This window comes from Oryctolagus cuniculus, chromosome 1 (genome assembly GCF_051225735.1).
Source record: "Oryctolagus cuniculus isolate XC-2025 breed Fujian yellow rabbit chromosome 1, ASM5122573v1, whole genome shotgun sequence".
NCBI lineage: Eukaryota > Metazoa > Chordata > Mammalia > Lagomorpha > Leporidae > Oryctolagus > Oryctolagus cuniculus.
In genome coordinates, this window is record NC_142867.1 from 69773978 (window position 1) to 69801512 (window position 27535).

Sequence of the window (27535 nt, forward strand, 5' to 3'; positions counted from 1 at the left end):
CCTCCCCGGCTCCGAGGGAGCCCTGTGCTCACCTGTCATGAAGCACTTGATGTCCTGGGAGTTGCTGATGGGGTTGTTGTTTTTGAACATGTACAGGTTGAACGGCATGACGTTGCTGCTGCTGAGGTGTTTCCAGAGCTCGTGGTCGGGGCTGGTCCAGCGTCCGGCCAGCACGTCGTAGTCCCGGCGGCCCATGTGCACGAGCTTGGTGAGCGGATCGTAGAGGCCGCCGTGATAGCCGATGATGATCTGGAAGTTGGGGTTGGTGTCCATGTAGATCTCCCCATAGGCCGTGTAGAGGATCTGCTTGATCATCAAGCCTGTTCCGCTGAACACGGCAAGGGGGGTCCCGATGTTGTCGCAAGCGATGTAGAACTCGTCGCCGCTGCTCAGCTCCATGGCAAAGAGGTGGCCTTGCAGGTCGTAGTAGAGGGACGTGATCTCAGAGCTGGAGTGGTTGTAGAGGTGGGTGACCTTGGTGGGGTTGGTCAGGTCTGCATAGAAGAACTGCAGGTGGTGGCTGTGGCTGCTCTTGCTGGACACGCGCCGGCCCAGGCCGTCGTAGCGGTACCTGACACTCCAGCCGCCGGCCCGGTTGTAGGCCCTCATGAGCAGGCCTGCTGAGTTGTATTCAAAGACGTCGCCTCCCCGCTGCCGCAGGAAGCCGTCCTCGTCCATCTTGTACTGCACGTCGCCCAGCCTGGTGATGCGGTCCCGGAGGTCGTAGCGCAGCGGGGTGAGCCGGGCGCTGTTCCCCGGGCTCAGCAGGTGCAGGTTCCCGTTGAGGTCATAGCTGTAGCGCCAGAGCGGTTTGTCGTTGATGGAGACCGTCTGCAGCTGGCCGTCGGCGTCGTACTCGTAGGAGTAGCGGGTGGTGTTGGCGTAGGGCCCCACCTTCAGCTCCTTCTTCACCACCCGCCCCATGTTGTCATACTGCACGGTCATCCAGTACATGAGCGAGCGGAAGATCTCATACTGCACCTCCTTCATCCTGCCGTAGGCGTCGAAGTGTTTAGTGTGGGTCATGACCGCCGTGGTGATGATCTGGTTAATGTCATAGTAGATGACCCCGAACTTCCCAAACTGCTCGGTTTTGCCCGACACGTCGTCGTAGCGGTACAGGTCGATGGGCAGCGGGGTCTCGTTGATCACGGCCTGCATGCTGGTCACCCGGAAGCTGTTGTCATAGTTGTAGTCGAAGCGGGCGTTGACCATGCCCTCCTCGGTGAAGCGGAAGATCTGCCGGTCGATGAGGGGCCCGATCTGACGGTAGCGGATCGTGCAGGTGAAGCCCTCGTTCTGCAGGTTGATGGTTTTCAGCATGCCCGCCGTCTCGTCGTAGGTGAAGCTCACCTTGGTGGTGTCGTACAGCGTCTCGGCCAGCTTCGACAGCTTCCCGTACTTGTAGATCACCCTGCGGCCTGTGCCCAGGTAGAAGGTGTGGAGGAGGTGGCCGTCCTCGGAGAAGTCCTGGATGACCGAGGCGTTGCCCTCGGGGGGCTGGTAGATGTTCCTGTAGTAGCCCACTGAGCGGATGGTCTCCAGCGCCTGCCGGGCCACGTTGGGCATCGTCACGGAAGACAGGCGGTCATTCTTGTCGAACTCGAAGATGTACTGCCGCTGGCTGTGCAGCAGCAGCACCATGGACTGCAGGGTGGAGGAAGGCCAAGGGTGAGGGAGGCTGGGGAGGGGGGCGGTTCTGTGGGTCTCAGGCTCAAGGGAACAAAAGTGCAAGGACAACAGTGGTCCTCCTGAACCAGGCCCCAACCACGCTGCCCAACCAGCACGCCACACAAAGCTGCAAGCAGGCGACAAATGGGCCGGCGGGGAGGGTCTGCTCCCACTCCTTGGCCTGGCAGGGCCCGCGGCCCCAGAACACTGAGGACTTCTGTGCTGGGCCTCCTTGTGTGTCTGCCCCTGTGTGTGGTATGCACCTGCCACTTGTGTGTGAAAGGGGGGTGTGGCCTGGAGTGTTTGCAACAGCGTCCCTACGGGCTTCCTTGCTCTGGACTGTTTAAATTAAATCAATCTTCCTATTCCAGTGGGAAGGAGTTCCCTAAAACACAGCAAAGACAGAAGACAATGTCTTCTGCCCGCTGAACAGCTTCTGTTGACTCCCTAGACCTACAGCATCAGGACCTTGTCTGAGAAGAAAGCTGTTTATGACTTTACACAGTCATTTATGCGCTAATAGGCCACAGGCCCGCCCTGGGGTGGGGTGGGCTGTGATGGGAATGGGAAAACCTGGTTTGTAACAATGAACTCCTTGTGTGGCCCTGGGAAAGCCCTCCCCACCCTGGAGTTGGATTTTCACAGTGCTGGATGGCCTCCAGGGTCTCTCTCAGCATCACATTACTCTCTGAGAGACTCAGCACAGGAGAGAGGACAGCCTGGGCCCTGGGGCAGGTACCTGGGAGCAAGCAACAAAGCAGAGATCTGGGTACCAGAACTGGGGCATGGAGTGTGGACTCTTGCTTGGGGGGCAAAGTCAGCAGATAACAGGCCTGGAGGCATCGAGGATCAAAGCTACCATTTTCACTTATTTAGGGCCAACTTGTGATGTGAGGTCTTCCCTGATTCCCAGCCTCTGGGATGAACTGAATCCTACCCTGAAGCAGGAGGGATACACTAAGACCGTGCTGGGCACTCAAGACCGTGCCCAGCACTCAAGGCCCAGGGTTAAGACCTCCCCAGTACGTACTCATCCCCAGGCTTCTGTCTGGATCTCTGTGATGGGTCATGCCATGTGCCCTAGCCCCAGGAGCAGCCCTGCCCTCTTGCTCTCTAAGTCTGGTAGTATTTAGGCCTGAGCCCAGCTCTATCGCTATAGGCAGGACTTTCCCATTCTCCTGCCCCAGGACTAGCCCTAGAAGGACTGCTATTTTCCAAACCATCCCCAGGCCCCATGAGACACTCCCTAGGAGCCTTTGGCTATGGGCGGCAGATTTTCCTGAACGCTTCCTTTTGGGGGCCACACGGGTAAGATCTATTCCATGGAGGTGACCAGGCTAGGCCTGGCCATGGGTTGAATCACAGTGGTGAACCTTCTGTATGGCAAGGCCAGGGCCGGGGGGAGGTAGACACTTGCCTTCTCTAAGTACGTGTAGCTCCACGTCTTTCCATCAGCGAAGATCCTGGACGTGATGCGACCTGCCTGGTCGTATTCCATTCTCTCAGACATGATGCCCCTCTGGACGCCGGCAATGTGGCCCCCAGGGGAGTACGTGACATTGACACCATTCAACCTGCTGCTCGGTGACCAGAGGCTGGGCCGGCCCGCCTGGTCATACAGGATCCGCAGGGTGAACTTACGGTGGTCATCATAGATCTTCTCTGTGCGTGTGACGCGGTCGAAGTCCAGGGACAGGAGGTTTCGGTTGTGAACCTAGAGAGGAGCAAGGGAGGAAAGACACAATTAATCTGCACGTTGAGAACTTTGGTCTAATGACTACCCTGGCTCTCGGCTGAGCCCAGAATCTCTTGGGCAGAGGAGGCAGCACAGACGTGGGCATCAATAGACATGGGTTTGAGTCCTGGCTCTGTCACTTGTCAGCTCTGGAAAGTTCCCTCATCTATAAAATCGGGATAGTAATGCCAATTGCATAGGGCTGTTGCGAGGATACAGACAATGCAGATGTTGTGTGAGCAAATCGTCCATGTGACCCTCAAGAGATGCTTCCCAGGGAGAGACATAGAGAAGAAGGCAGATGAAGGCTCAGCTATTCCAGGCCTGACCCATCTATCCTGGGACAGACACTGCTCGAGTTTGACACTAAGGAGACCAAACCCATGGACATGCAGGCGTTTGCTCTGGGTCTCATGGCTGCTGCGTGACTGAGGCTGGCTTTGGAGCTCACCATGGCAACGGGCCAACACCCAGTGGTCCTCGGGCCCAGCCATGCCCTTTTGGGGGCTCTGGACTTTCCAAGCCCTGGGTAGGCTCTCCTGCCCTTGCCACCACCCCCAGGGCTTCTCCATCACCTCCGTCTCCTCCTGGGACATCTTCCTCCTGGAGGCCCTGAGAGGCAGAGGTGCCTGGGTTTGGCGTGGCTGCTCTGGCCACGGGCTGACTGCTAGCTTCGGGACACTTCGCTCCTGCCTTCAGGACGGGCAGCCCCTTGTGGAGCCTCCACATGGGCTGCTAGCTCAGGACACAACTCAGTTTCCTTTCACTCAGAAATACCAGGCTTCCACAGGGGCGGCAGTAAGTCGGGGCTGTCAGATTTCAATAAAGAAATACAACTCAGGGGCCTGTTTTTGTGGTTGGCTCTGCCCCTTCTGCCTCACAAACACTGCCAGGTACTCTGAAGCAGAAACACAGGTCCTACAACAGCCAGCGCTGGGCCAGGCTGAAGCCAGGAGCCAGGAGCCAGGAGCCAGGAGCTTCTTCTTGGTCTCCCATATGAATGGCAGGGGTCCAGGCACTTGGGCCATCTTTCACTGCTTTCCCAGGTGCATTAGCAGGAAGCTGTATCAGAAATGGAGCAGCCAGGATTTGAACTGGCGTCCATATGGGATGCCAGTGCCGCAGGTGGCAGCTTTACCTGCTGTGCCACAGTGTTGGCTCCACTGTAAGATTTATTTTGTTTATTTGAAAGGCAGAGTTAGAGAGAGAGAGAGAGGTCTTCCTTTTGGTGGTTCACTCCTCAGATGGCCACAATGGCTGGGGCGGGGCCAGGCCAAAGCCAGGAGCCAGGAACTTCTTCTGGGTCTCCTATGTGGGTGGCAGGGGTCCAAGCACTTGGGTCATCCTCCACTGCTTTTCCCAGGTACATTAACAAGGCGCTGGATTGGAAGTAGAACAGCTGGGACTTGAAACAGTGCCCATATGGGATGCTGGCACTACAGGTGGCAGCTTTACCAGCTATGGCACAACAATGGCTCCCCACTGCTTAAGTCTGACAAGTCGTAAAGAAGACCCAAGAGGAAAGCAGAGAATTCATTCACATGAAGCAGAAGGGCACGTGAGGCCGGATGCAATGAAAGAGCCCTGGGGGCCTGTCTGGTTGGAAATGAAAAGGGTGCTAGCCTCAGTATTAAGGCCGGGATTCCAGTTCCCCTCCCCACTCCCATGAGCAGCTGTTCCTTGAGACTGTGGGCAGTGCCTGCCCTCCCCTGCATCTCAGTTTCTCCCTGTGTGAACTGAAGAAACTTGAATGCACCACCTAGCAGAGAACGAAGCATGCAGAAGGCGCCACATAAATGACTACAATCATTTCCTGGAAGTGAGAGCCAACGGTCAAGCCCCTTCTCAGAGGGAGAGAGCTGCGTGTCTCCTCCTCCTCCCCGTACAAACTCTCAGGCCTTGAGGATACAGATTGCTGACGATGGTGAGGAGATGTCGAGGTTAGTGGTGACTGGTCTGCTCAGAGAAGCCTGGGGTCATCAAACACAATTGCAGAAGCACAGACAGGGTGGCAGACAATTCCAGGGACAAATCAGAGGTGGCGCAGGCTGAAGCTGTGTTTTTTGCAGAGCAGGCAAAGGGAGAGCGAGGGGCTGCACCAGCAATAGTGCCGGGGGCCCCCAAAGCCTCCCATCCTTCCCAGGCGGTGCCACTGCCCCTCACCCCCTGGAGGACCCCAAGTTAAGGAGAGCTGCACCTCCGTGGCAAAATTAATAAAATTGAATTAAGCAGCTCACTGGGGAATCGCCTAATGCTTCCTGTGTTCGGCCGTGGCGGCAATGAGATTATTTTACATCTTTCTTTATTAAAAAAGTTCCCAGCTGTATAAAAAATGAGCTCTATTAGGGGAAGGCACGCTCGGCTCTCGTTCTAATTCCACATGCTGCCACCGTGGGTGGTCATTTATCTTGGGAGGCCGTGGAGATGTGGCCACCCGTCTAGCACATCATCGGTCTCAGGCTGGGCGAGGGACCGATGAAACCCTGCGGAACTTGGAGTCCACTTCAGGCTGCAGAGAGGAAATCCTACTGGAACTCACGGGTGTCGTTGGTGGAGCACCGGCAGCCGGCAGTGGCGCCGGGCCAGGCCCTCTGAACGTCTTAGGTGGTTTCTGCAGAGGAGCCTCGGGCTCAGAGAAGGAGCTCAGTACTACACAGGCGGCACAGCAGGAATGCAAGCCAGGCCAAAGTCCCCGGTCAGCACCCTGCCTCATGGGTGCTGAGAATCCAGACAGGGCGCTCAGCGAGGCCACGGATGGTGGCAGGCCACAGAGGACAGAGATGGCCAAGCCTTCTAGGGAGCTCGTGGGAGGCTGTTTTCTCCACTGCCAGAGTCCTTGGCACCGCTCCTGGCTGTTCAGGAAGCAGAGCCAGCCTGGCTTTCTGGGTCCTGGTGGTGTGGAAGTGGATAAGCCACTTCACATTTCTAGGTCTGCTGTGGCTCTATTTTCTTGTCTTTACTGCTGCTTAGCTGTGTGACTCTGGAAAAACTCCTACCCTCTCTGGACTGTGGTTGCCTTGTGCACAAAAGAGGGGCTCAGGTGAACTTTCTCTCCTGAAGGAGGAAGGAACGCAGGGGCGTGGGGCTGGGTTGCTACGAGGATGTTCCTGCAGCTGTGAGAATGTAGGGCACACCTAGCTCAGCACCGTGCTGCACCTCAGCTCAGTGAGGGCCTGCTGGGCACCTGGCATCTGTAAGATGCACACCGCAAGCCAGCCCGAGTCATTCTGCCTGCCACCTGCTCTTCTGAAGCTAGAGGGAAAGGAAGCTGGGTGCTGGGCTGGTGCTGTGCCACAGCTGGTTAAGCCAGCACCCATGATGCTGGCTGGCATTCCCGATAGCATCAGTTCGAGTCCCGGCGGCTCCACTTCTGAGCCGGTTCCCTGCTAATGCACCTGGGAAAGCAGCAGAAGATGGCCCAAGTGCTTGGGCTCCCGCAGCCATATGGGAGACCTGGATGGAGATCTGGGCTCCTGGCTTTGGCTTGGCCCAGCCCTGGCCATTGTGGCCATTTGGGAAGTGAACCAGCAGATGGGAGATCTCAATCTCTCGCTCTGTAATTTCACTTTCAAAAAACAAGAACAACAACAAAATCTTAAAAAAATAAAAAAGCCAGAAAAGAAACTGGAGCAGAGGCCACCGTCCACAGGAACATGAGAAATGAGGCAGAGCGGCCCCTGCTTCAGGATCTGACATCTTGACAAGTGCTCTGAAATGCCAGGCCGCGGGGCCAGACCCAGGCAATGGGAGCCTTGGAGAGGCCCTGGCACTCCATTAGCAGCCGAGGCTGTGCCGAGGAAGGGCGAGACCGTGGCTCAGGGCAGCCCAGCCCAGCCATGGTGGCAACAATCACAGCCGTAGCAATGACCAGAGCAGCTAGCGCACAAGGCTCTTGGTGTGAGACACTGTATGTGGTGCCTCTCATCCTGGTGTCAGCTGGTGAAATCGGTCTCATTGACCCAGACTTGCCCAAGTTCACTTGGGGATGAAGAGGAATGGGAAACTCGGCCCAGACTGGGCTAACACCATGGCCGGCGATCTTTCTAGAAGGTGAAACTGAAAAGATACCCCCGAGCTCTTACTCCCCGGCTTCTGGTGTTCAGGTGTCCCCCTTTTCAGAGGCGGGAACTGAGGTCCCAGGGAGAGTCTCAGAAGCAGAGTTCAGTTCTCCAGGCCTGTCCCCGCAATCCCCCATGCCCCCCCCCCCGCCCCCCCAGGGATGCAGCCGCCTCCAGAGGCCTCGCTCACCCGCAGCCGGCGCCCGAAGACAGTGACCTGGCCCCGAGCCTGCTCCTTGCGCTGCCGCCACTCCACCAGGTTGAGGCCATTGTCGATGGGCAGGGTGACGTTCCTCTTGCCCACGGTAGGGTTCACGGTGCCCGCCAGCAGGTGTGGCTCGGTCTGCAGGGCCACCTCCATGCCATTGGCCAGCAGCAGCCGCAGGGAGCCATCGGCCCCGATGTAGTAGCTGTTGCGGACTTGGTCTGAGGGACAGGAGACACAAAGACTGCTCAGGAGGCACTGGGATGGGGGCAGTGGTGTGCATCTGAAATCTTGTCCTTTCTAACTACAGAAGCAAGATGCTACCCCTGAAGAAGACCAGGAACCTACAAGGGTACTTCATGAAGTTTGTAGAAAAAGAATTACAGGATAAGTGGATTTTGAAGCATCAATTGAAACCCATGCTTTTTTTTTTTTTTTTTCATAAGACACATTTTCCATGAACTTCTGGAAGATCCCTGGTATATGGAGATCTATAACCTCAGTACCCCTCAAAAGCTTCCTGGAGGTGTTTTATTGGCTTATGGTTTTTAGGATATTTCCCAAAGCATTTATAGCTTAATGTAGTGGTTAATGGAGTATCCCATTGGTCAATGTATTATACTGTCATTAAATATTTTTCATAAAAATGTACTTTCATGACTGAATAGTATTCTATTGTATAGACATACTCTATTAAACCAAGCCTTAAACAGATATCTAGTTTATTTCTAGTTTTACACAATCACAATCCACATTACAAGTAAATGCATTTTAAACATTACACTAGGGTAAGAATCAGACAGAAAGGCCCCCTGTTTTATGAGTCCATTTACAGGATGTGTCCAGAATAGGTCACTCCACAGGGACACAAAGCAGGTTGGTGGCTGCCAGGGCCAAGTGTGGATGAGGAGAGAGGGCGAACGGGGTGTGGGATTTCTTTCTGGGTCATAGAAAGGGTCCAGAATTAGAAAGTGGTGTTGGTTACACAACTTTGTAAATATACTAACAGTCACTGAGCTTTATAGTATGTGAATGATAGCTAAATTATAGTGTTTTTTCAAGGATAAGTTGATGTCTTCATTTTGTATTATTTAACCAAATTAGGCCTCTGAAAGTGGGATTATTGGAGTCAAGGGTTGAATGTTTCTAAGGCTCTTGATATACCCTAGGGTAATGACGTAAAAACGTGTAACAAGGTGAAAAACAGCTCCAGTGTTTAAGTCACTGACAGAATGCTCTCCCCACTGTGTCTGTTTATTATATATATATATACACACACACACACACACAGAAAATACATATAAACTGCATATATTTTATATGCTTGTCCTGTACATATGATGATTTAAAAACACATCTGATTTGAACATTTAAATATGATGAAAACATTTTCATTTGGATCTTAGCCAGAAGAGTCTGGGGACATGGAGTTCTCGTCTGGAGGTAGGAACCAGGCCTCGGAGTCTGGCTGAGCTCTCTGCTGTCACCCTTCGTCACTGCACCCTCTGTCCCCACCGCCCCTCGCCTGGGCAAACGCTCACTCAAGTCCTTCCTTCAAGGCTTTGTGCAAACCTCACCGCTTTCCAGAAGCTTCCTTGCTCGTCTGGCTGGAAGACACGCTACTGTCTCCTATGTGCTCCTTAGCAGTGACGGGGGCCTCATCAGGGGTCTTGCACTGGAGAAGCATTACCCAACAAATCTCAAATACCCAAGCGCGGCCTGTGAGAGGCACTACTACCCAGGCATCAGAAACACGGCCTCTGGAGCCATGCTGCGCAGGTTCAAGTTCCAGCTCTCAGACCGTGGCCTGGCCCTGTTGCTTGGCCTGTGCACTGGGGATCATACCCGTGCCCTTGCACAATGACTTTCTATAGGGGTGCCAGCGTCTCTAGTGAATAACTGGTAGGAAGAGCTAAGAGCTGCACCTGGCTTTCAGGAAGCCCTAAGTGAGGCAGCCAGCACAAGCTTGACACACCTGGCACTGTGTCACTCGCTGTCACGCGTAGCTCTTGTCTCTCCTATCTCTACCACCCCATTTCACACACCGGCCACGGTGAGCTTTTCTAGTACTGATCATGGTCCTTTAACAAATAAAGGCTCTTACTACTTTTAGGTAAGCAGTTAAAAGAGTGAGTCTGAGAGCCTATTTGGAGCCAAAGAGCCTTTTAGCTGTGACTTGGGACAGGCTACTGAACCCGCATTGCCTTCACTGAAAACAGAGGTAGGAGAGACACCGGCCTTGTAGGCTTGCTGTGAGAATTAAATAGGTCTATGAATGGAAGATGCTAAAAAAAAAGACTTTGTAGTTAGTAAGTGCCCCAAAATGTTAGCGATTATTATTTTTTGAGTGTATGTGCTCAGTGAATATTTGCTGGATTGAACGAGATATGTTCCAGGCTATGCAAAGCAGTTAGGTTGTAGCTTTCCCGGGAAACCCTTACCCAATCTTCCCTGCTAGAATGGCACCAACCGGGCTCCTCCCTCTTATTCCCTCCCCTCTGCCTCCCTCCCTCTCCCCTTCTCTCTCTCACACACACACCCTTCTAAAATCTGTCTCAACCTTGCCATGCGTTATTCCCAGACAATCTCCCTTTTACTTGCTTTGCAGAGTGAAAGAGCCTGTGTCAATTTCTCCCTCCAAGCCGCTGCTTGCTGAATCCACATGCGTCCATTACCGGCGACTGCGGATGCAGCAGCATCTGCAGAGCCCCGTGGCCAACGGCGCCCATCTAACGCGGGCTGTGACTTCCCACGGCCGCGGCTCATTAGTAGCCACTTCTTATCACTTCCCGTAGTTCAGGCATAAGATGAAACCGAAGAGCTTTTCACAGAGACTCCGCAGAGGTGGCCCCGGAGCTCGGCAGCCAGGCCAGGTGCACAAGAAAGAAAGGGGTCTTGCAGAGGTGCCAAGGAGGAAAAGTCAGGTACTGTGTTTGCTGGCTCCAAGATGGGCTTTTCCTCTTCACTTCTTAGTGTTTGTGAAACTGGATGGTGCCTTACAATCTACTCTGTTTTCCCCCTCAACCTGAAAAGCTGTTATTAAACTGCTGGCACATTTTAAAGCTGAGGAATGTGGCACTTGGGGATTAACAAGAAAAAAAGAGCTGTCCAAATGTAAGACCGCCTGCACCCCCTTTGAGAGAAAGACCAGCAGCCAGTTTGGCAGGATGGAGTGGATGGGTGAGATGTTTTTGAACTCCAGGGAAGAAAACAGACCCCGAGGACAAGATGCCAAGGATATTAGTGACTCTGCTGTCCTTGGCCGGGCAGGACCCTGGCAGGCTGGCAAGTGGCTCCTGTGTTTGACCAAGACCCTGTACGCATTCCTGGAGTGCATCCCAGCCCACTCCTGCAGGTGCACGGTGAGGAAGGAGTCCAGGACTTGGTTCTACTTTCTCTGTGAACCCCATTCATTCTTCGAGTTCTCTGAAAGACTACATAAGGGTATCCAAGGGGTGGTGGGTAAGCGTGTACCTTGTTTCCGCATGGCAAATCAAACTGCTTGCTAGTTAATTGATTACTTAATCAATCTGATAGGTACTTATTGAGCAGTGCCACCGGCCTGACACGTGCTGGGCACTTTACCTGTGTGGCCCAATGGATTGTCTGAGTAGCCCGAGGAGGCAGCTATTACGAGGGGTCTTCAAAAAGTTTATGGAAAATTAGCTAATGATAAAATTATGCATGGATTTCAATATTTTTCATGGCAGGGTGCATGTATATTTTTTAATTCTATTTTTTTGGTGAACTTTTAAGTTTCCTCATGGTTGTTACACTGTACTGTTTAGGGAATGATGACAAGAAAAATGTCTGCGTGTACTCCGTACAGGCACGCGTCTTTTGCATGTGGTCTATCTGTGGCTGCTGGAATTTGTACATGCAAATCGTGGGGCCGACTTTTTGAAGTGCCCACATCCGATTCAGCCCCATTTTCCAGACGCAGAAACTGAGGCTCCAAGAAGAGGAGTGATTCCATGCAACGCACACTGGGAGGGATCGGCACAGGGGCCCCGGGTCTACCCAGAACGCCTGCTCTTTGGACCAGCCCCACTGTTTCACACAGCTTCAGCCTGTTTGCTTTCCCCAAAGAAAAATACCGAGGGCCACAGTGGGGGCTATGGCAGCGGAGTCAGAGCTAGAACTGGGGCCGCTGGCTCCCAGCCCAGTGTCCTGTGCCTGCTCTGGGCCAAAGCCTTTAGGAGTGCAAGGAGCCACCTGGCAGATAGGAAGACTGGCTGCAGGGATGGCTTAGTTCTTGCTTGCAAACCCTGCTCTGCCTCACTGTGCCCCATAAGAACAACGGAGGCAGACCCGTCACAGCAAGATGTCACCACCGTGATTCGCCCAACGCTAAAAGACACCAGGATGCGTGGATGGAAGCGGAGGGCGTCTCTTTTCTGTGGATTCCGAGCAGGGGCACACACCTCACCTGCGCTTCAGGAAGGACCTGCCCCTGCCCAAGTCCTTTTCGTAATCAGGTGTAATCACTTCTGCCCTTCGTCCTCACCGGCCCCAGCCTGAGCACAAGCCTTTTGCTCCAAGAGCTGGCAGAATGGCCAGACTGGAAGGTCACCTGGATTAGCAGCTAATGGGTTCTCTCCCCTTTGTTCTGATGATAATGGGATGGGACAATGGAGACTGCACTGAAGCTTCTGCAGAGAAGCCCCAGGACTCAGGCTGGTGCGTGTTGTGAATGAGGTGGCAATGCAGGGAGAAAGCAGGTGCAACGCGTGCCGGTTCCTGGGCAGCTCCTGCAGATGCTTGCTTTCCCCGTCATCCTCCTCCAAGAGCGTTGTCCCTGCCCTCTGCCTCCCAGACCCCCACACGGCTCACCTTGCAGCAGTGTGTAGAAGGCACCCGAAGCCGACAGGTTGGTGGTTATGGTGACGTCATCCTTGCTGGAGGTCTCTACCTGCACGTGTACGGAGCTGTCTGTATCACTTCGGAAACTGCTCACCTGGCCGGTGGGGAAGGTCACGTTTGTCAGGCGGCCAAAGCTGTCGTACCTGGAAACCGAGGGGTAGCACTGAGTGTCGGCAATAGCAAGGTGCCACGGCGGGAACACAGCACATTCTGCCATGGTTTTGGCGTGTTTGGCTTTCCTTTCTGGTCAGGTCCTTTTCCCCTCCTGTCTCCTGCGTCTCCTGCTCGGGCTGGACACAGAGTTTGCAGAGTCTGATTCCACCTGCTGATACCTGATTGCAGGACCATGCTGTACCCCTCTTGAATCTTTCTTTCCTGATTCAAATGGTGGACACAGCCCCCTGCCCGGATTATTGTGAGAAGCAGACTAGAATTCCCCCACCAAGGAAGGGGAAGAGAACAGGGGTGGGGGAGGGGGGAGATGGCAGGGGTGCATAATGAGACCACAGACCAGAAGTGCTGTAGTCAAACCCCATGCTTCAACACGCTCTGCACACTCCCCCAGAACTCGTTCTAGAGGCGTTTCTTGACAAACACCAGAGACTGGATGCTCCAGATCCTGGGCAAAGCCTCTAAATTGAAGACAGGACTCGGGCTGGAAGGGGAATTCTTGTGACCCCGCCCTCCCAGTTTCCACAGCTGCAGCAATCACCGTTACACCTGTGGCTCCCAGCGTCCACAGCTTCACTGTGGCATGGGCTTTCCAAAGCATCCCAAATGAATCTTGATCATCCCCCTGAGGACAGAGAAGTGCCTACCATCACTGTGCACCAACAGTGTGCTGGGCATGCTACTAGTTGCTTCTCATGTGTTCTTTTATGTCATCCTCACTACATTTTCCCATCTAAAAGGGTAGGCACCCCCCACACCTGCTGCTTCCGTGTCTGCAAGGTCAACCAACTGTGGACTGAAAACATGTGGATCAAAGTAATTGTGCCTGTAATCCCTGGGCAGACTTTGCTCTTGTCCTAACTCCCTACACTGTGACAATGTGACAACTGTTTACATAGCATTTACACTGTCTCAGGAATTACAGAAACTCTATTGGTGACTTAAAGTGCAGTATATGGGAGGGTGTGTGTCACTTATACGAAAATACTAGACCATTTTATGTAAGGGATTTGAGGCTCTGTAGATCATGACATCCTTGGGGGCTCCTGAACTAGTCCTCCGAGGACACGGAGGGATGACGGTCAACTCCTTTTAGGAGAAGTCTCAGAAACTGTGGCTCAGAGAAGCGAAGTCACCTGTGCAGGGTCACACAGCTGATAAGGGTGACAGAATCAAAATCCAAACTCAGATCTTTCTGCTCCCCCACCTCCACTGGCCTCTCTCCATCCCACAGCAGGAGGCAGGCTGCCCAACATTTAAATCACCCTCTTGAATTAGGGGAGGCTGGAGTATAGAGAGGCAGGCATGGGTACCCTTTTTGGACGCGTGTGTCAATGGAGAAAAGTGCTCCATTGACACGTCAGTATTTCTGGCTTCTGCTCACATGCAAGGTAGCGGTGTGGAGTGCAGCGTATGTGAGGGAATTTCCAAAAACTCACGGCAAAATAGAATTGAAAGATTATTTTGATGCAGAAAATTCTGAAACCCACGCACACAAGGGGTCTTCATGAAGTTCAGGAAAAATATGTAGTTTGAAAAATTGTGCATGGATTTAAAAAAAAAGTCTTGTAGCAAAATAAACACTTTTAAATTCCATTTTGCCATGAGTTTTTGGGAGTACCCTTGAATGTCTGGGGCTCCCCACTGGGCTATTTTTATGGCCCATTTGCTTCTGGGGCAAAGCTGGCCTCTGGGTCCCTATGGTGCTTTAACAAAGGTAAAATGACGGGTGCGAGGGTTCAGCTCTGCTCTGGTTCTTGTCCTCCTTCAGCCGGGCCTGGCGTCTTGCTGGGACTCCTGGTTCTGCAATTCAGGGGAGACTAGGAGTTCTGCTGAGCAATTTCCCGCCAAGGTCACACAGTGTGCTGCACATTGGCCATCGGCCCACGTGGTCTGTGCCTGCACAGGCACCTACCCTCAGCATAGCAATCTTCGGTATGCTTTGCCGCATTAAAGGTGATGGTAATTGTCTTTCAATAAAGATTTATTTTATTTATTTGGAAGGGACAAAGGGGAAGGAGGAAAGAGAGAAAGCTCTTTGATTCAGTGGTTTACTCCTCACATGCTGGGATAGACTGGGCTGGGCCAGGCTGAAGCCAGGAACTAGGAACCCAATCCAGGTCGCCCATATGGGTGGCAGGGACCCAAGTACTTGAGTCATTACCTGATGCCTCCAAGGAAATGTTCAAACGGGCAGGAAATTCACAAAAATGTTTACCGTGGCTTTTTCTGGGAGGCAGAATTGCAGGTGATTTTATAGCTTAATCTGTATTTTATAGTTCTATGATTTTCTGTACTAAACAAGGATGCTTTTCATAGTCAGCAGAGAGCTGTAGCAACTTGTCATGCTGTGCAGAGCTCTTTTTTTTTTTTAAGATTTATTTGAAAGTCAGAGTAACAGAGAAAGGGAGCGACACAGAGAGAAAGGTCTTCCATCAGCTGGTTCATTCCCCAGATGGCTACAATGGCCAGGGCTGGACCAGGCAGAAGCCAGGAGCCAGGGGCTCCATCTGGGTGCAGGAGCCCAAACACTCAGGCAATCTTCGCTTGTCTCAGGCCAGTAGCAGGGAGCTGGATTGGAAGTGGAACAGCCAGGACTCGCACCAGCGCCCACAGGGGATGCTGGTGTTGCAGGTAGCAGCTTTACCTGCTATCTCACAGTGCTGGCCCCTGTGCAAAGCTCTTGAACATGGCTGTCTTGGGGAAGTGGGCCTTTTACATAACTGGCATTTATAGGAGAGTTTTGCTTACAGTACAAGCTACTGTTAGCATTTCCAGGCCTTTTCAGCAAAATACTACTAGGGTGTCTCAAGTTTATGAGCTAAAAATCAAGATCTTACAGACTAATTTTGCCCTGGTCATCTTATTTATTTATTTATTTATTTTTGACAGGCAGAGTTAGATAGTGAGAGAGAGAGACAGAGAGAAAGGTCTTCCTTTTTCCATTGGTTCACCCCCCAAGTGGCCGTGCTGGCGCTCTGCTCTGATCCGAAGCCAGGAGCCAGGTGCTTCCTCCTGGTCTCCCATGTTGGTGCAGGGCCCTAGGACCTGGGCCATCCTCCACTGCACTGCCAGGCCACAGCAGAGAGCTGGACTGGAAGAGGAGAACCGGGACAGAATCCAGCACCCCAACCGGGACTAGAACCCGGGTTGCCGGTGACACAGGCGGAGGATTAGCCTAGTGAGCCGCGGCGCCGGCCAACCCTGGCCATCTTAATTATACCTCTGGTTCATGATTATTCTGAGTCCTGGTAGATCCTGAGCCATATATATATATATATATTTTTTTTTTTTTAGAAAAAGAGATCTGTTTATTTGAAAGGTAGAGTGACAGTGGGCAGGGGAGAGGCAGAGGGAGAGACCCTACACTGATGGCTTCATTCACCAGATGCTGACAACAGCTCGGTCAGGGCCGAAGCCAAGAACCTGGTACTCTTTCCGGGTCTCTCCTGAGGGTGGCAGGGACCCAAGTACTGGAGCCACCACCTGCTGCCTTTCCAGGCGCAGTAGTGGGACACTGTTTTGCAGTAGAGGAGCCCAGACTCAATCCAGGCGCTCCCATATGGGAGGCGGCCACCAGAACGCTGGCTCCCTGAGCCTTCCTTCAAGTCCACAGAGAGGTCTGTTTCAGTCCAAGTTGAACAGGACAGGACGGGTATGCTGCGCAAGTCTGATTCCTTGAGCACCTGTTGCCTTGGTGTATACTCTTTATCCACAGATGGTTACTCAAGCTAATTAATTTCCTGACCTGACCACATAAGCAAGGTCTTATTATACCACACACAACACTCACAGAGCAGTTTTAGTCTTACAGAGAATTCATGGAGTGGTTAGGGATGAGGGGTCAGGTGTCGCTTCAATACCACCTCTAACAAGGCCTTAGTCCAATGCCACCTCTTAAAGCCCTGCTGGTCTCACCTGCCCTTCTCCCCATGGCTCTCAGCGCCCACTTCTGTTCTAGACTCCTTCCCTGGGGCTGCGGGGCTGCTGTGCAAGCCGTACCCCTCTTGGGACAGTGGGCGCCTGAGGTCAGGACACACCTATGGTGTCAAAGCACCAGCTTGGGAGTTTGGATTCACACTGCCTGGATTCCGCCACCGCCAGCAGGGTGGCGCTGGAGGACTGGCTCTCAGGTCCCCTTGGATTCGTGGCACTGGGATGGTGTGGAGAAACAGGCAGGGACTGCTGGCTGAACAAATGCATGAGCGCAGGACGGGGCTTGAGGGGCCGGACAGACCACCATTCATTCACACGCCACCGCCCGCCAGCCGGCAGAAGGCTGACACACAGTGGGCAGGGAAGAGCATGTGCTGAACGCACAAACACAGCACCAACTTCTCGCACTCAGTGATGCTTCAGCAGCCCCATCGGCTCCTCCCTGGAGTCTCGGTCTCCGAGGCAGAGAGAAGATTTGGGATTGAGGCTGACAATGGTAATTACTATTGAAGGTAGCCTGTAATGCATAATTAAATTGAGCCTGAAGAAGATACAATAAAAAGGCCCCATGCCTTCAAGATCTGGTTTTCATTTTCTATGAGACGACCCAAACCAGTAATTTCCACTCCTCACGTCTTCCATTAGAAGGACTGAATGTCTTAATTAAGTGAACATCAAATAGCACAACCAATTTGTAGGACGTTGTCTCCTATTCATTCATTCCAGTACTTCCCAGAGCTCAAGAAACGCCACTGGCTCTCTCTGCTGCTTTATCCGTATGTGCTGTCCCAGCAGACATGGCTCTTTCTGACTGTGCGTGGCCAGGACAGGAGCAGCCCATGCACAGGACTCTGAGCCCGCTGCTGCACGTGCTCTGTGTAACTCTTTCTGCCCTGCCACAGGGTGGCCAAGGGCTGCCCCAGCAGGGTGCAGGGAGCCCGAAGCAGCTCTGTGCCCTCGGGACTCCAGGCGGCTGTCTCATGGACTCAGTGACTTCTGGACAATGGTTTAATCACATGTGTCACGGGTTTAATCAGGGAAATGTACACAGCCCTGGTGAATTCTCCTTTCTTCTGACCAAGAGGAATGCAGGGAGCAGTTACCCTGGGAGGCCTGGAGACAGCTGGGCTGGGCTGTGAATCCAAGCTCTGGTGGGTGCTGATGGTTCTGTCTGCCAACCATCAAGCCCTTGTGTGATTTAAGGCGGGCTATAGAACATCCCCGCAGGGAGCCTTTGTTCCCTGTCTATGAGTGAGGATGACAAGACCTGCCTCACACCGGGAAGACCCAAAGAGGGAACATAGCTATAATGAAAGGCAAGCCTCCTCCCAGGGCCTTCAGGACCCCAGGCAGCTGTCCTCGCGGAGGACAGGAACTTCCTGGGCTCGCTGCTGCAGCCCCAGCACTTGGTGTGCCCTGCGGCCCGCGCATGCTCAGGAATGGCACCCAAGGATGACCGAACGACCAACTCTTCCCTGCCTGCCTTGCTGACTTCACCTCACACCTCACTCCTCTGGATCTCCTGAGTTCCACTGTGGCTGCTTCTGTCCCCCAAGATACCAAGCTCTGTCCAGGCTTGGGTGCTCACACTTTGCACAGCTCTGTCCCCTCCGATGCTAGCATGGCCAGGTCTTCTCATCATTCATGTTTCAGTTCAAACACTCTCCCTTCAGTGAGAACTTCGCCGACCAACAACCCTAAAACAGCAGGTCCTCCCAGCTCTTTGCATTAGCTTATGGTCTCATCTTCATTTGTTTACTTGCTTGCTGTCTGTCTCTTCCTGCTGGCATACAAGCTCCATGAGGACAGGAACCTTTTCTGTATTCTCAGTACCCAGCACGTAGAAATATTCTATACATATTTGTTGAACAATGATAAATTGTAGATATTACTATAGATTTCATTTGAAGACATGGATGGAGAGCAACCATGATCTTCACTTACTTAACCTTCCTTGCATCTAAGGAAGGGGAAGTTCGCTAACAGAGTACCTTCTATGGATGTAGCACCAAGCCCAGAACCATCTTCCAAGATGGGCATTATTGTCAACACTTCACATATGGTAGAGATGAGGTTCAGAGAGGGTAAGTAACTGGCTTAAGATCACACAGCTAGGGGAGGAGCATCAGTTCCAAGTCAGGTATGTCTGACCTCAACGTATTCTTTCATCAAGCTGTGCATACAATGATGCTACTGCAAGTCAAAATCTTTAGGTTCTTTGCTGTGTTAGAGAAGAAACTGTTTGCAAAGCTCTAGAGGGTCAAGAAGATGGACCATTTTATCTTCCAGATGTGTTGCTTTGCCTCTGCTGTAACCGACTTGGCAAAAATGCCACCTTCCTCCCCCAGTTTCGGGGCAAGGATACAGAGGACCAGATGAATGGCTTCTCATTATCTCCTGCCTCGGATTTTGCTTTGCTCCATTTTCCCAAAGCATCTTTGGAGCACAGTGAAAGAAAATGCATAAAAGATTCATATAGTTTCTGGGGACTTGGCGCTCGCCAGGGGCTGTTAAAGGGCATCTTCACACACGCTGAGTGGCTTTCTTCCTCACACTTCATCTCAGGCCACTTGGCTACGCACAGCGGCGGAGGAAAATGTCAGGCTGCGTCTCTGACACCAAACTGCTGCTGGACGCAAAAGAAAGATCTGCTTTGGGTGACTTTGATCTCTGATGGTTTCACACAAGACTGTCATCCACCTGGACACCGCATCATCTGAGAAAGTTAGAAGTCACAGCCCTGGCACACCAATGGTCCCCGTGGCCTCTGGTCTTTGTGATGGATGGCATCACTGTATCCTTAGCTACTCCAAAACTTTGCCAGAGCCAGACAACTTTTTGGTTTCTGCCTTGAAAACTTGTACTTGCTGCCCACATCCTGTACAATAAGTTCTAATAGCAAATTCCAGTCCCCAGGATTCCCTGGACTCAGTCCACACTACCGCCGTAGGTCTGAGCTCTCACGGGTGACCATGTATCGGCAGATCCGGGGTTGAATCCTGGCTACCACTTGCACAGCCAGCCAGTCTCTGCGCTGGCTCTTCTTGGTTTTCCCCTTCCAATCTACTCTAAGCCCTTCTCTGTGTCCAGAGAGGCTGGCCCCTGAAGGCTGTGTCACCTGGGCACCCTTGCTGGCTTACTTATGGTTAGGTTAAGCCCATGGAAGGCATTGGCAAGAGATGGGCAGTGAGGAGATTCTCTCACACCCTCTCCCCTTCAGTGTCATACCCCTGGTGTCAGCTGTATCCACCTGCAATTCTAGCTCCTGTCAGCTGGCTTCTCCTTCATGGTGACAGCTCCTCCTTGGCTTCAGTGGCAGCCTCCTGCTCCTCCCCACCTTGCCCTTGAGCCTATGGGTTGGTGATGGCTGCTCACTGTTTAGTTCCTGGGCACCTCAGCATCTTTTCTCGGTTCCCTTACCCTTAACATGTCTTCATTGGAAAGATACTTTTGGTGAGTGTAACATCTGGACAGTTTTTTCTTTTTCTTTCAGCACTTTTGTCTTCTAACTTGCATGTTTTCTGATGAGAAATCTATTGTGATTCTTTGTTCCTCTTTTTTAAAACCCCCTTTTTGGTTGGTGCTGTGGTGCAGTGGGTAAAGCCCAAGCCTGCAGTGCCAGCATCCCATATGGGCGCCAGTTCGAGACCCGGCTGCTCCTCTCCCAATCCACCTCTCTGCTATGGCCTGGCAAAGCAGTGGAAGATGGCTCAAGTCCTTTGACCCCTGCACTCACGTGGGAGACTTGGAAGAAGCTCCTGGCTCCTGGCTTTAGATCAGCATATCTCTGGTCATTGCGGCCATTTGGGGAGTGAACCAGTGGATGGAAGACCTCTCTCTTTCTCTCTCTGCCTCTCTGTAACTCTGCCTTTCAAATAAATAAATAAATGTTTCTTGAAAAAATGGCTATTCTAAAAAAAAGACCCCCCTTTTTTTTCTGGCTGCTTTATGATTCTGTTCTCCCTCTGTATTCAGCACTTTGAATATGATATACCTAAGACGATGTGTGCACATATGTTTATGTGTTTATTCTGGTTGGTGTTTTCTGAGCATTCTAGATTTGTGGCTTAGTATCCATTATTAATTATGGATAATTCTCAGCTATAATATCTTCAAATATTTCTACTGCCCTGTTTTTCCTCTCTTTTCCTAGAATTCCAATTACATGTAAATCATACCATTTTATAACATCCCACTGATCTTGAGAATATAGCCTTGTTCTTTTTTTCTATTTTCTCTTTTCGTTTTAGTTTGGGTAGTTTCCACTGACTTATCTTCCTTCCTCTGCTGTGTCCAGCTGTGTCATCAAGTGATGAGTCCATCAAAGGTACTCTTTATCTCTATGTCAGTGTTTTTCATTTCTAGTATTTCCATGTCATTCTTTCTTACAGCTTCCCTCTCTCTGCTGAAATTATCCATCTGATCTTGCCCATTGTTCATCTTTTCCATTAGAGCCTTTAATATAATTATGGTTATTTTAAATTCCCTGAAAGATAGTTTCAACATCTGTGTGATATCTGAATGGGGTTCTGACAAGTCCTTTGTCTCCCAGAAATGTGTTGCTTTGTATAGCCCTTTTTATGTTCAGTTAAAAGTGTGGCACCTTGTGCAACCCAGCAGAGACTGAGGCACTGGCTGATGCCTAGAAATGGGTGTGAATTTCCTTCTGCTAGGACTTTAGTGGAGGGGTGTGTGTTACTTTAATTAGGATTTGGGCTAGCTTTGAAGTTCCTATGGATAACCTTGGTACACTGCAGACTTCTAGATTCCTAGCATTGAGGGTGTGAGAGTGGTTTGCCAAAGGGCTTTTGTTGCTTGTTTTCTCAACGTCCACCCCATTCTCAGCTTTAGGTCCTCCCTTTGTGTCTCTTTCTATGCTCTGGCCCCTTTGGACCTGCCCAGCAGTAGCCTCCTGGTCACTGTTGCTTTCAGCTTTCTAGCAGGCTGTGGATGGCGATGGGAGAGTTCTCCACGGTTCTGATGAAACCTCAGTACTCAGGTGTGTGGTCTCTTCCCGACTCCAGCCCCTCCTCAGGCTGTTGTTTTGAGCCCTTTATTTCTGCTCCTCTCCCAACGGTGGTTATCCCCTCTTTTCATTTGTGCTGCTTCCTTCCCTCAGGACCACCCTACAGCACACTTTCTGAGACCTTGTTCTATCCTCCCCATGGGAAAATTCCTGATTGTGTTTGGGAAGAGAAATCCTGAAGAGGATGTAGACTCTCCCTGTTTCTGTAACCTCCAAGGGCCTCCTACTCTCCCGTCAGCCTTCATAAATCCACCAACTTTGCTGGATGAAGTCTTCTTCCCAGTATCTGGTGTGTCTGCCCAGGGGAATGAAGCTGTGCGCACACCTTGTCTCTTCCTGCAGGAGTCCTTTCTATTTGGATTTGGACCTGCTGGTTGCCCAAGGATCCCGGGGAAGGAGTTTATGGAAAACTCATGAGTTACCCCTTTGTCTGACTAATTTTCATAGTCAGGTTGGGGAGGATCTTCCTTCTGTCTCCAAGCAAGAACAAGAAGCCAGCTCTCTCCATTTGAACCACTGGGGTTGCATTCTAAGTCCTGCCAGGAACACTCAAAGTGTTGAGGCCGGGCTTTGAATCTAACATTCTCTCCATAGCTTATTTTTTCTTTCCTTCTTTATCATAAGCCCTCCCTTCCTAAATTTACATTTCATTCATAAAATATTCACTGAGCACCTACAAGGTGGCAAGCTCTAAGCTTGATACAGAGATAATTTCGTAAGGGCCTCTCAGTAGTTAAGTGACCATAAATCTAATAGGGGTTATCACACGGGACCACAGGGGGCCAGAGCCACTTCCACCTGTGAAACGGAGGGAGGCTGGTGGCTCATGGCCACACAGCAAGTCACTTTTGGAACCTGCCTTGCGTGCAGCAGGCCATTTTCTCAGTCACCCAATGTCATGTGACCAGAACCCCAGGCTGAAGGTCAAGAGGTCACCCAGTGGAGGGGAAGATGGCGTCACAGAACCCCTTGAAGCTCCCCAGCAGCAGACCTGTGTGCTGAGGGAGGGAGAGCTGGGTTCCCTACAGCTGTGAACTCTGAGCCACACGGCTCTGAAGTGTGTGTGCTTTATGTCAGCCGTATTATTTAATCCAACAAGAGGACTGATTAGAGCCAACTTACAACTTGTGTCAGTAAAAGCCCATGCCACAGGTAAGCCTAGGCTAATTATTTTTCTTTTTTAATAGTAAAACATTTGGGTTGGAATCTACTAAGCTGCCTCATGGAGCTAAGGTAGAAAATCCACTGCTAGATCAAGGGTCCATGGGCAAAATCTGTCCACATCCTTGTTAAGAAACACCATGATACTGAGTGACATCATGCTTCACTCCTAGGCAGCCTCAGAATTTGCACGCATTTTCACCTGCGGTATTTATTCAGTTTTTGGAGTTCTCATGAAGGCCTAGAACTAAGGTAGGGTGAGGACTGCTTTAGACCTGGGTGAGTCACATGCCTAATAGCCACTGAAAATAGGCACCTGGCACCTTGGCTTTTGTTCCCAGTCTAGGCTGAGCCACTTGGCCGTGGCTCACTCCACATGCCATGTTCTAGCTCATTCTGGAATATTTTCAGGGACCTGACTTCTTCCCTGGATCTCCTGGCCTTGATGCCCGATTCTGTTCTTCTCCCTGACCCCCGATTCCCACCTATTCAATGAAGACTTGCTGCTGCTCTTTTGATGAGCTTACTTATACTACCTTTCATCTCCAAACAACATTTCTGCTGCTACTGATATCAAGACCAACAGTGCCTGAAATAACAGCCACTGGGCCAGCTGTCCCGTAAACACTTAAGCTGAGTCAGACACAAATGTCATTGAAACTTGAACTTTAGGTTATCTCTCTGAACCAGACCTCTAGTGTACAGGTAGGCCACAAAGGGGAACCGTGCGGGGGCAGCTGAAAGATCATGGGCTTGTGCTCTGGCCCTGCTGTACGCTCACCGGGTGATCTTAGGATTGCTCGCCAAGTATTTCTGTGTCTCTGTTCATATAAAAAAATCCTGTGGATTTTTCCTGCCATCTGAAGTTGCCATGCAGCTTAAATGGGAAAGAGTGTGGCACACAGTAGATCTCAACTATGTGAGTTTCCTGTTCTATTTTAGGGCTTTTATCTCCCATTTCTGGTTTGCACCAACAAGGACCAGAATTCTTCTTGAAGTGGATTCTCTGAAATTCAAAATGTCCTGGTGTAAAAAGTGATTAACACTTCCTTGGGGCTGGCATTGTGGCATAGCAGGTAAAGGTGCTGCCTACGGTGCTAGCATCCCATATGGGTGCCAGTTCGAGTCCTGGCTGTTTTACTTCCTGTCCAGCTCCCTGCTAACGTGCCTGGGAAGGCAGTGGAAGATGGCCCAAGTATTTGTGCCCCTGCACCCACAGGGGAGACCCGGATGGAGTTCCAACTCCTGTCTTTAGCCTGGCCCAGTGCTGGTTGTTACAGCCACTGGGGGGAGTGAACCAGCAGATGGAAGAGCTTTCTCACTCTTTCTCTGTCTCTCCATCTCTTTCTGTAACTCTGCCTTTCAACTCAATCAATACATCTTAAAACAAATATTTCCTTCTTCATGCAACACCCGCGATGGCTGAATGTCTCAACAAGGAACGGGAGCAAAGGAGGCTTTCTGGTGGAGGTAGAAGCAGTCGTGGTTCCGGCATGGTGGAGGGTAACGGTTGCAGTCATGTGTAAGCCGTCGGTCTGGGATCTGAGGCAATGACCTTGGGAACTAATTGAGTGCACAGACTTGCTCTCACAAAGAAACCCCTGTATTGGCTAAATAATGTATAAGAGATTTCCATGGGGCAATGAGGAAAATTGAATTATTTAGCGTATTTCCATCTCAATGAGTTAATCAAGATAATTGCTGTTTTCCTGAATCTTTGTCTTTTCTTTGTAATTAACAGGGCCCTTGTTGGGAGAGAGGAATTTAGGCAGTGAACTTTGTGCAAACTGCTGTGACAGTTTTTGTGCAAAATTATATTTAAAAGTCAATTACAGATCTTTTTCCTTTGGATTCTCAGACTGTGAGAAACTGATGCCTGATGAAGCTTGAGAAAAACTTCAGGGCTTGAGGATTTGAGTTCATTTGAGACCAACAAACTCAGCAGGGAGGGGAGGGGCGGCCGGGCTCTGTGAAGCGGAAGGAGCAGGAGCTGTCCATCAGACAGACTTGGGTTGTGATCCCTTTTCTACCATGTTCTCAATATGCCACAGGGCAAGGGGGCGTCTCTGAGCCTCACTTTCTGTGTCTGTGAAATGGGTACTATCACCCATCTACCAGAGCTGTGGTGGGGACTGGGTGTAGTGACACAGTTCCCGACTCACGGCTGGTGTTCAGCAAGGTTTAGTCCCTGCCCCTCCTCGTGCGTCCTTGTACAATGGTGCACGGTCTGCCGTCTCGGTTGTTTGGAACTCGGCAAAGACCTCAAAAAAAGCTTTAAAGAAACCTAAGTAGAAAAGATGTTACAAAGTCCATTCACTGAAGTATCTTATGGAAGAGCACTTCAGACATAGATATTTCATTTTGGCTAGGATTGTAATAAGCTATTCTTCGGGTTCTCTGACTGCACCACTCAAGAAGCCCTATTCCGGGATGGGTATCTGGCCGAGAGGTTAAGATGCTGCATCCCACATCAGAGTGTCGGGGTTCGAGTCCTCACTCTGTTCCTGACTCCAGCTTCCTGCTACTACACACTCCTGGAGGCTGGAGTGGTGGGGTCTCTGCCACCCACAGGGCAGACCTGCTTTGAGTTCCCAGCCCCTGGCTTCTGCCCCCAGCAGGCATGGCAGAGCACTGCAGGCATCTGGGGGCCGAACATGCAGACTGGAGTTTTCTCTCTTCCTCTCTGTCTCTTAGTTAACTACCTAACGAACAAACTAAAAACCTGCATCAGACACACACACACACAAAACACAAGTTCTATCTAGCAGGGACACTAGCTGTGTGACATGGGCACTACGGGTACAGGTGACACAGGCAGTCATGCCACACTGCGGGGAGAAAGCAGTACAGCTGTACCCAATAGACATGACAGCTAATAAAAGAATGGTTTAAAATCATTTCAGTTAGGGTGGAGGGTTTTGTAGCCTCATTTCCTGGAAGCCATCTTCACAGTACACCAAAATATGCAATCCCTGTTTCTTATTAATGATACTGGTCTGTAAAAAAGATCATTGTTTCTATACAATGAAACTGGAAAGGGAGGCATGAATGTACTTCCATAAGAAGTTCCATCCACGATGGTTAAGGCGGAAACATTTTTGCGGAACCTGAAAACATGAGCTTCAATTATGTGCAAAATTCATCCACATGGAAGTGTTCCTTCTCCCATTTCTATATTTCTGGATGGTGGCCATATAAGGGATTTTCCTAAGTACTTTTCAACTACATCAATTCCCTGCCCAGGTACCCATTTTACAGATGTGGAAACTGAGGCCTAGAGTGATTAAGCCCACAGTAGACATGGGGTTGAAGCCCAACTCCTCTTGACCCGAAAGCTCATGCCTTCTCCACTAGATCAGTTTTCTCCTAGAAGAAATCATGTGGATTATGAACACATGTAACATACTTCAGGCAAAGATTTGTATCCCAAATCCTGCAATGCAATTAAACACCAAATCAACACCAAATCAATCAATTCATCTCTAAGCTCTCACAATGCATCGAAGGAAACAAAGGCATCAAATGGCCTTGTCCTGATACTTACTCGTAAAATGTGGTCCATCCGTTCTCATTGCTTTTGGTCGCCAGGAGGCCAGAATTGCCATGGTATGTCATCATGGCCAACTCATGACCTTGTGTGGTCACACTCTTGAGGGCGCTGTTGGTGCCCATGGTCACCCAGTACACCTGGCCATCTGGGACCACCAGCCAGAGGGGCATGCCGGTGGAGTCCCGGCGCACGTTCACCATATTGCCATTGTTGTCCGTGATGAGCGTGACGTCGCCGTCCCCGGTGTAGGTGAAGTTGTACAGGTAGTCGCCCGTGGGCAGGCTCTGGGTGTACAGATGCTTGCCGCTGGTATCAAAGAGGTAGAGCTCTTGGTCGATGGGTGAGGACAGTTCGTACAGGTTCTGGGTGTTGAGGAAGGGCTTGTTCTTGCGGATGAACCGAATTCGGATGTTCCCAAGGTCCGCCACGTAGAGCTCCCCATCAGCACACACGGCCAAGGACGACGGGGTGTTCAGCTTGGCATCCTTGGCGTAGCCATCATCTCCAGAAAAGCAGTCACAGTTGGCGTCATTCTTGCAGTCGCAGCCACTGGGCGCCCCAGCTACCAGGGAGATCTCTCCGCTCGTGGTGACTTGCCTGATGCGGTTGATTTTTTTCTCATCAGTCTCAGCGATGTACAGGACCCCGTTGTGAGAAACAGCCAGCGCGGTGGCTGACTCCAGGGTGGCGTGGATGGCCACCTTGCTCAGCAGGAAGTGGTCGATGCCGGGGACCTGGCAGTGCATGGGCCGCCCGGCGACGATGCGCACCTGGTGGTTTTCCGAGATCTGCAGGACCACGTTGTTGTCGAGCACGTAGAGAGAGTTGTCCATGGGGTTGATGGCCAAGTCTGTGGGCCACTCCAGGCGAACCTGACAACGGAGACACGGACACTCAGGTGACCAGCAAGATGTGCACTGCTCATCGGCCCAGACCTCACGGAGCCCAGAACAGAGTGGCCCTATTGGTCACGTGATCTCAGGGAGAGCACACAACAGCCACCATGGAGACATCCGATGTTGGCCAAAACATGAAGAGGGAGATGCCAACCACAAAAGCTGGGCAACAAGAGGCCAGACGTAGGAGATAGACAGGCCTGGGCTCCATCGCTTAGGACCGTGGGCGAGTTACCTTGCCTCTCTGAGCCTCAAGATAAAGA

General features: G+C 51.3%; 1 protein-coding gene across 24 annotated transcripts in view; it reads right to left on the reverse strand.

Annotated features, from left to right (window-relative positions):
• The window catches only part of TENM4 (teneurin transmembrane protein 4), a 1939017-nt gene that overhangs the window by 15211 nt on the left and 1896271 nt on the right, over window positions 1-27535 (reverse strand). For all 24 annotated transcript variants that reach the window (XM_089331772.1, XM_089331875.1, XM_070076074.2 and 21 more), the window contains 5 exons: window positions 26371-27248; window positions 12503-12675; window positions 7655-7890; window positions 3089-3385; window positions 33-1647 (listed from right to left, as the gene is read on the reverse strand). In XM_089331772.1, the coding sequence (XP_089187898.1) occupies window positions 33-1647; window positions 3089-3385; window positions 7655-7890; window positions 12503-12675; window positions 26371-27248 (3199 nt within the window). The remainder of the gene's footprint in view (window positions 1-32; window positions 1648-3088; window positions 3386-7654; window positions 7891-12502; window positions 12676-26370; window positions 27249-27535) is intronic.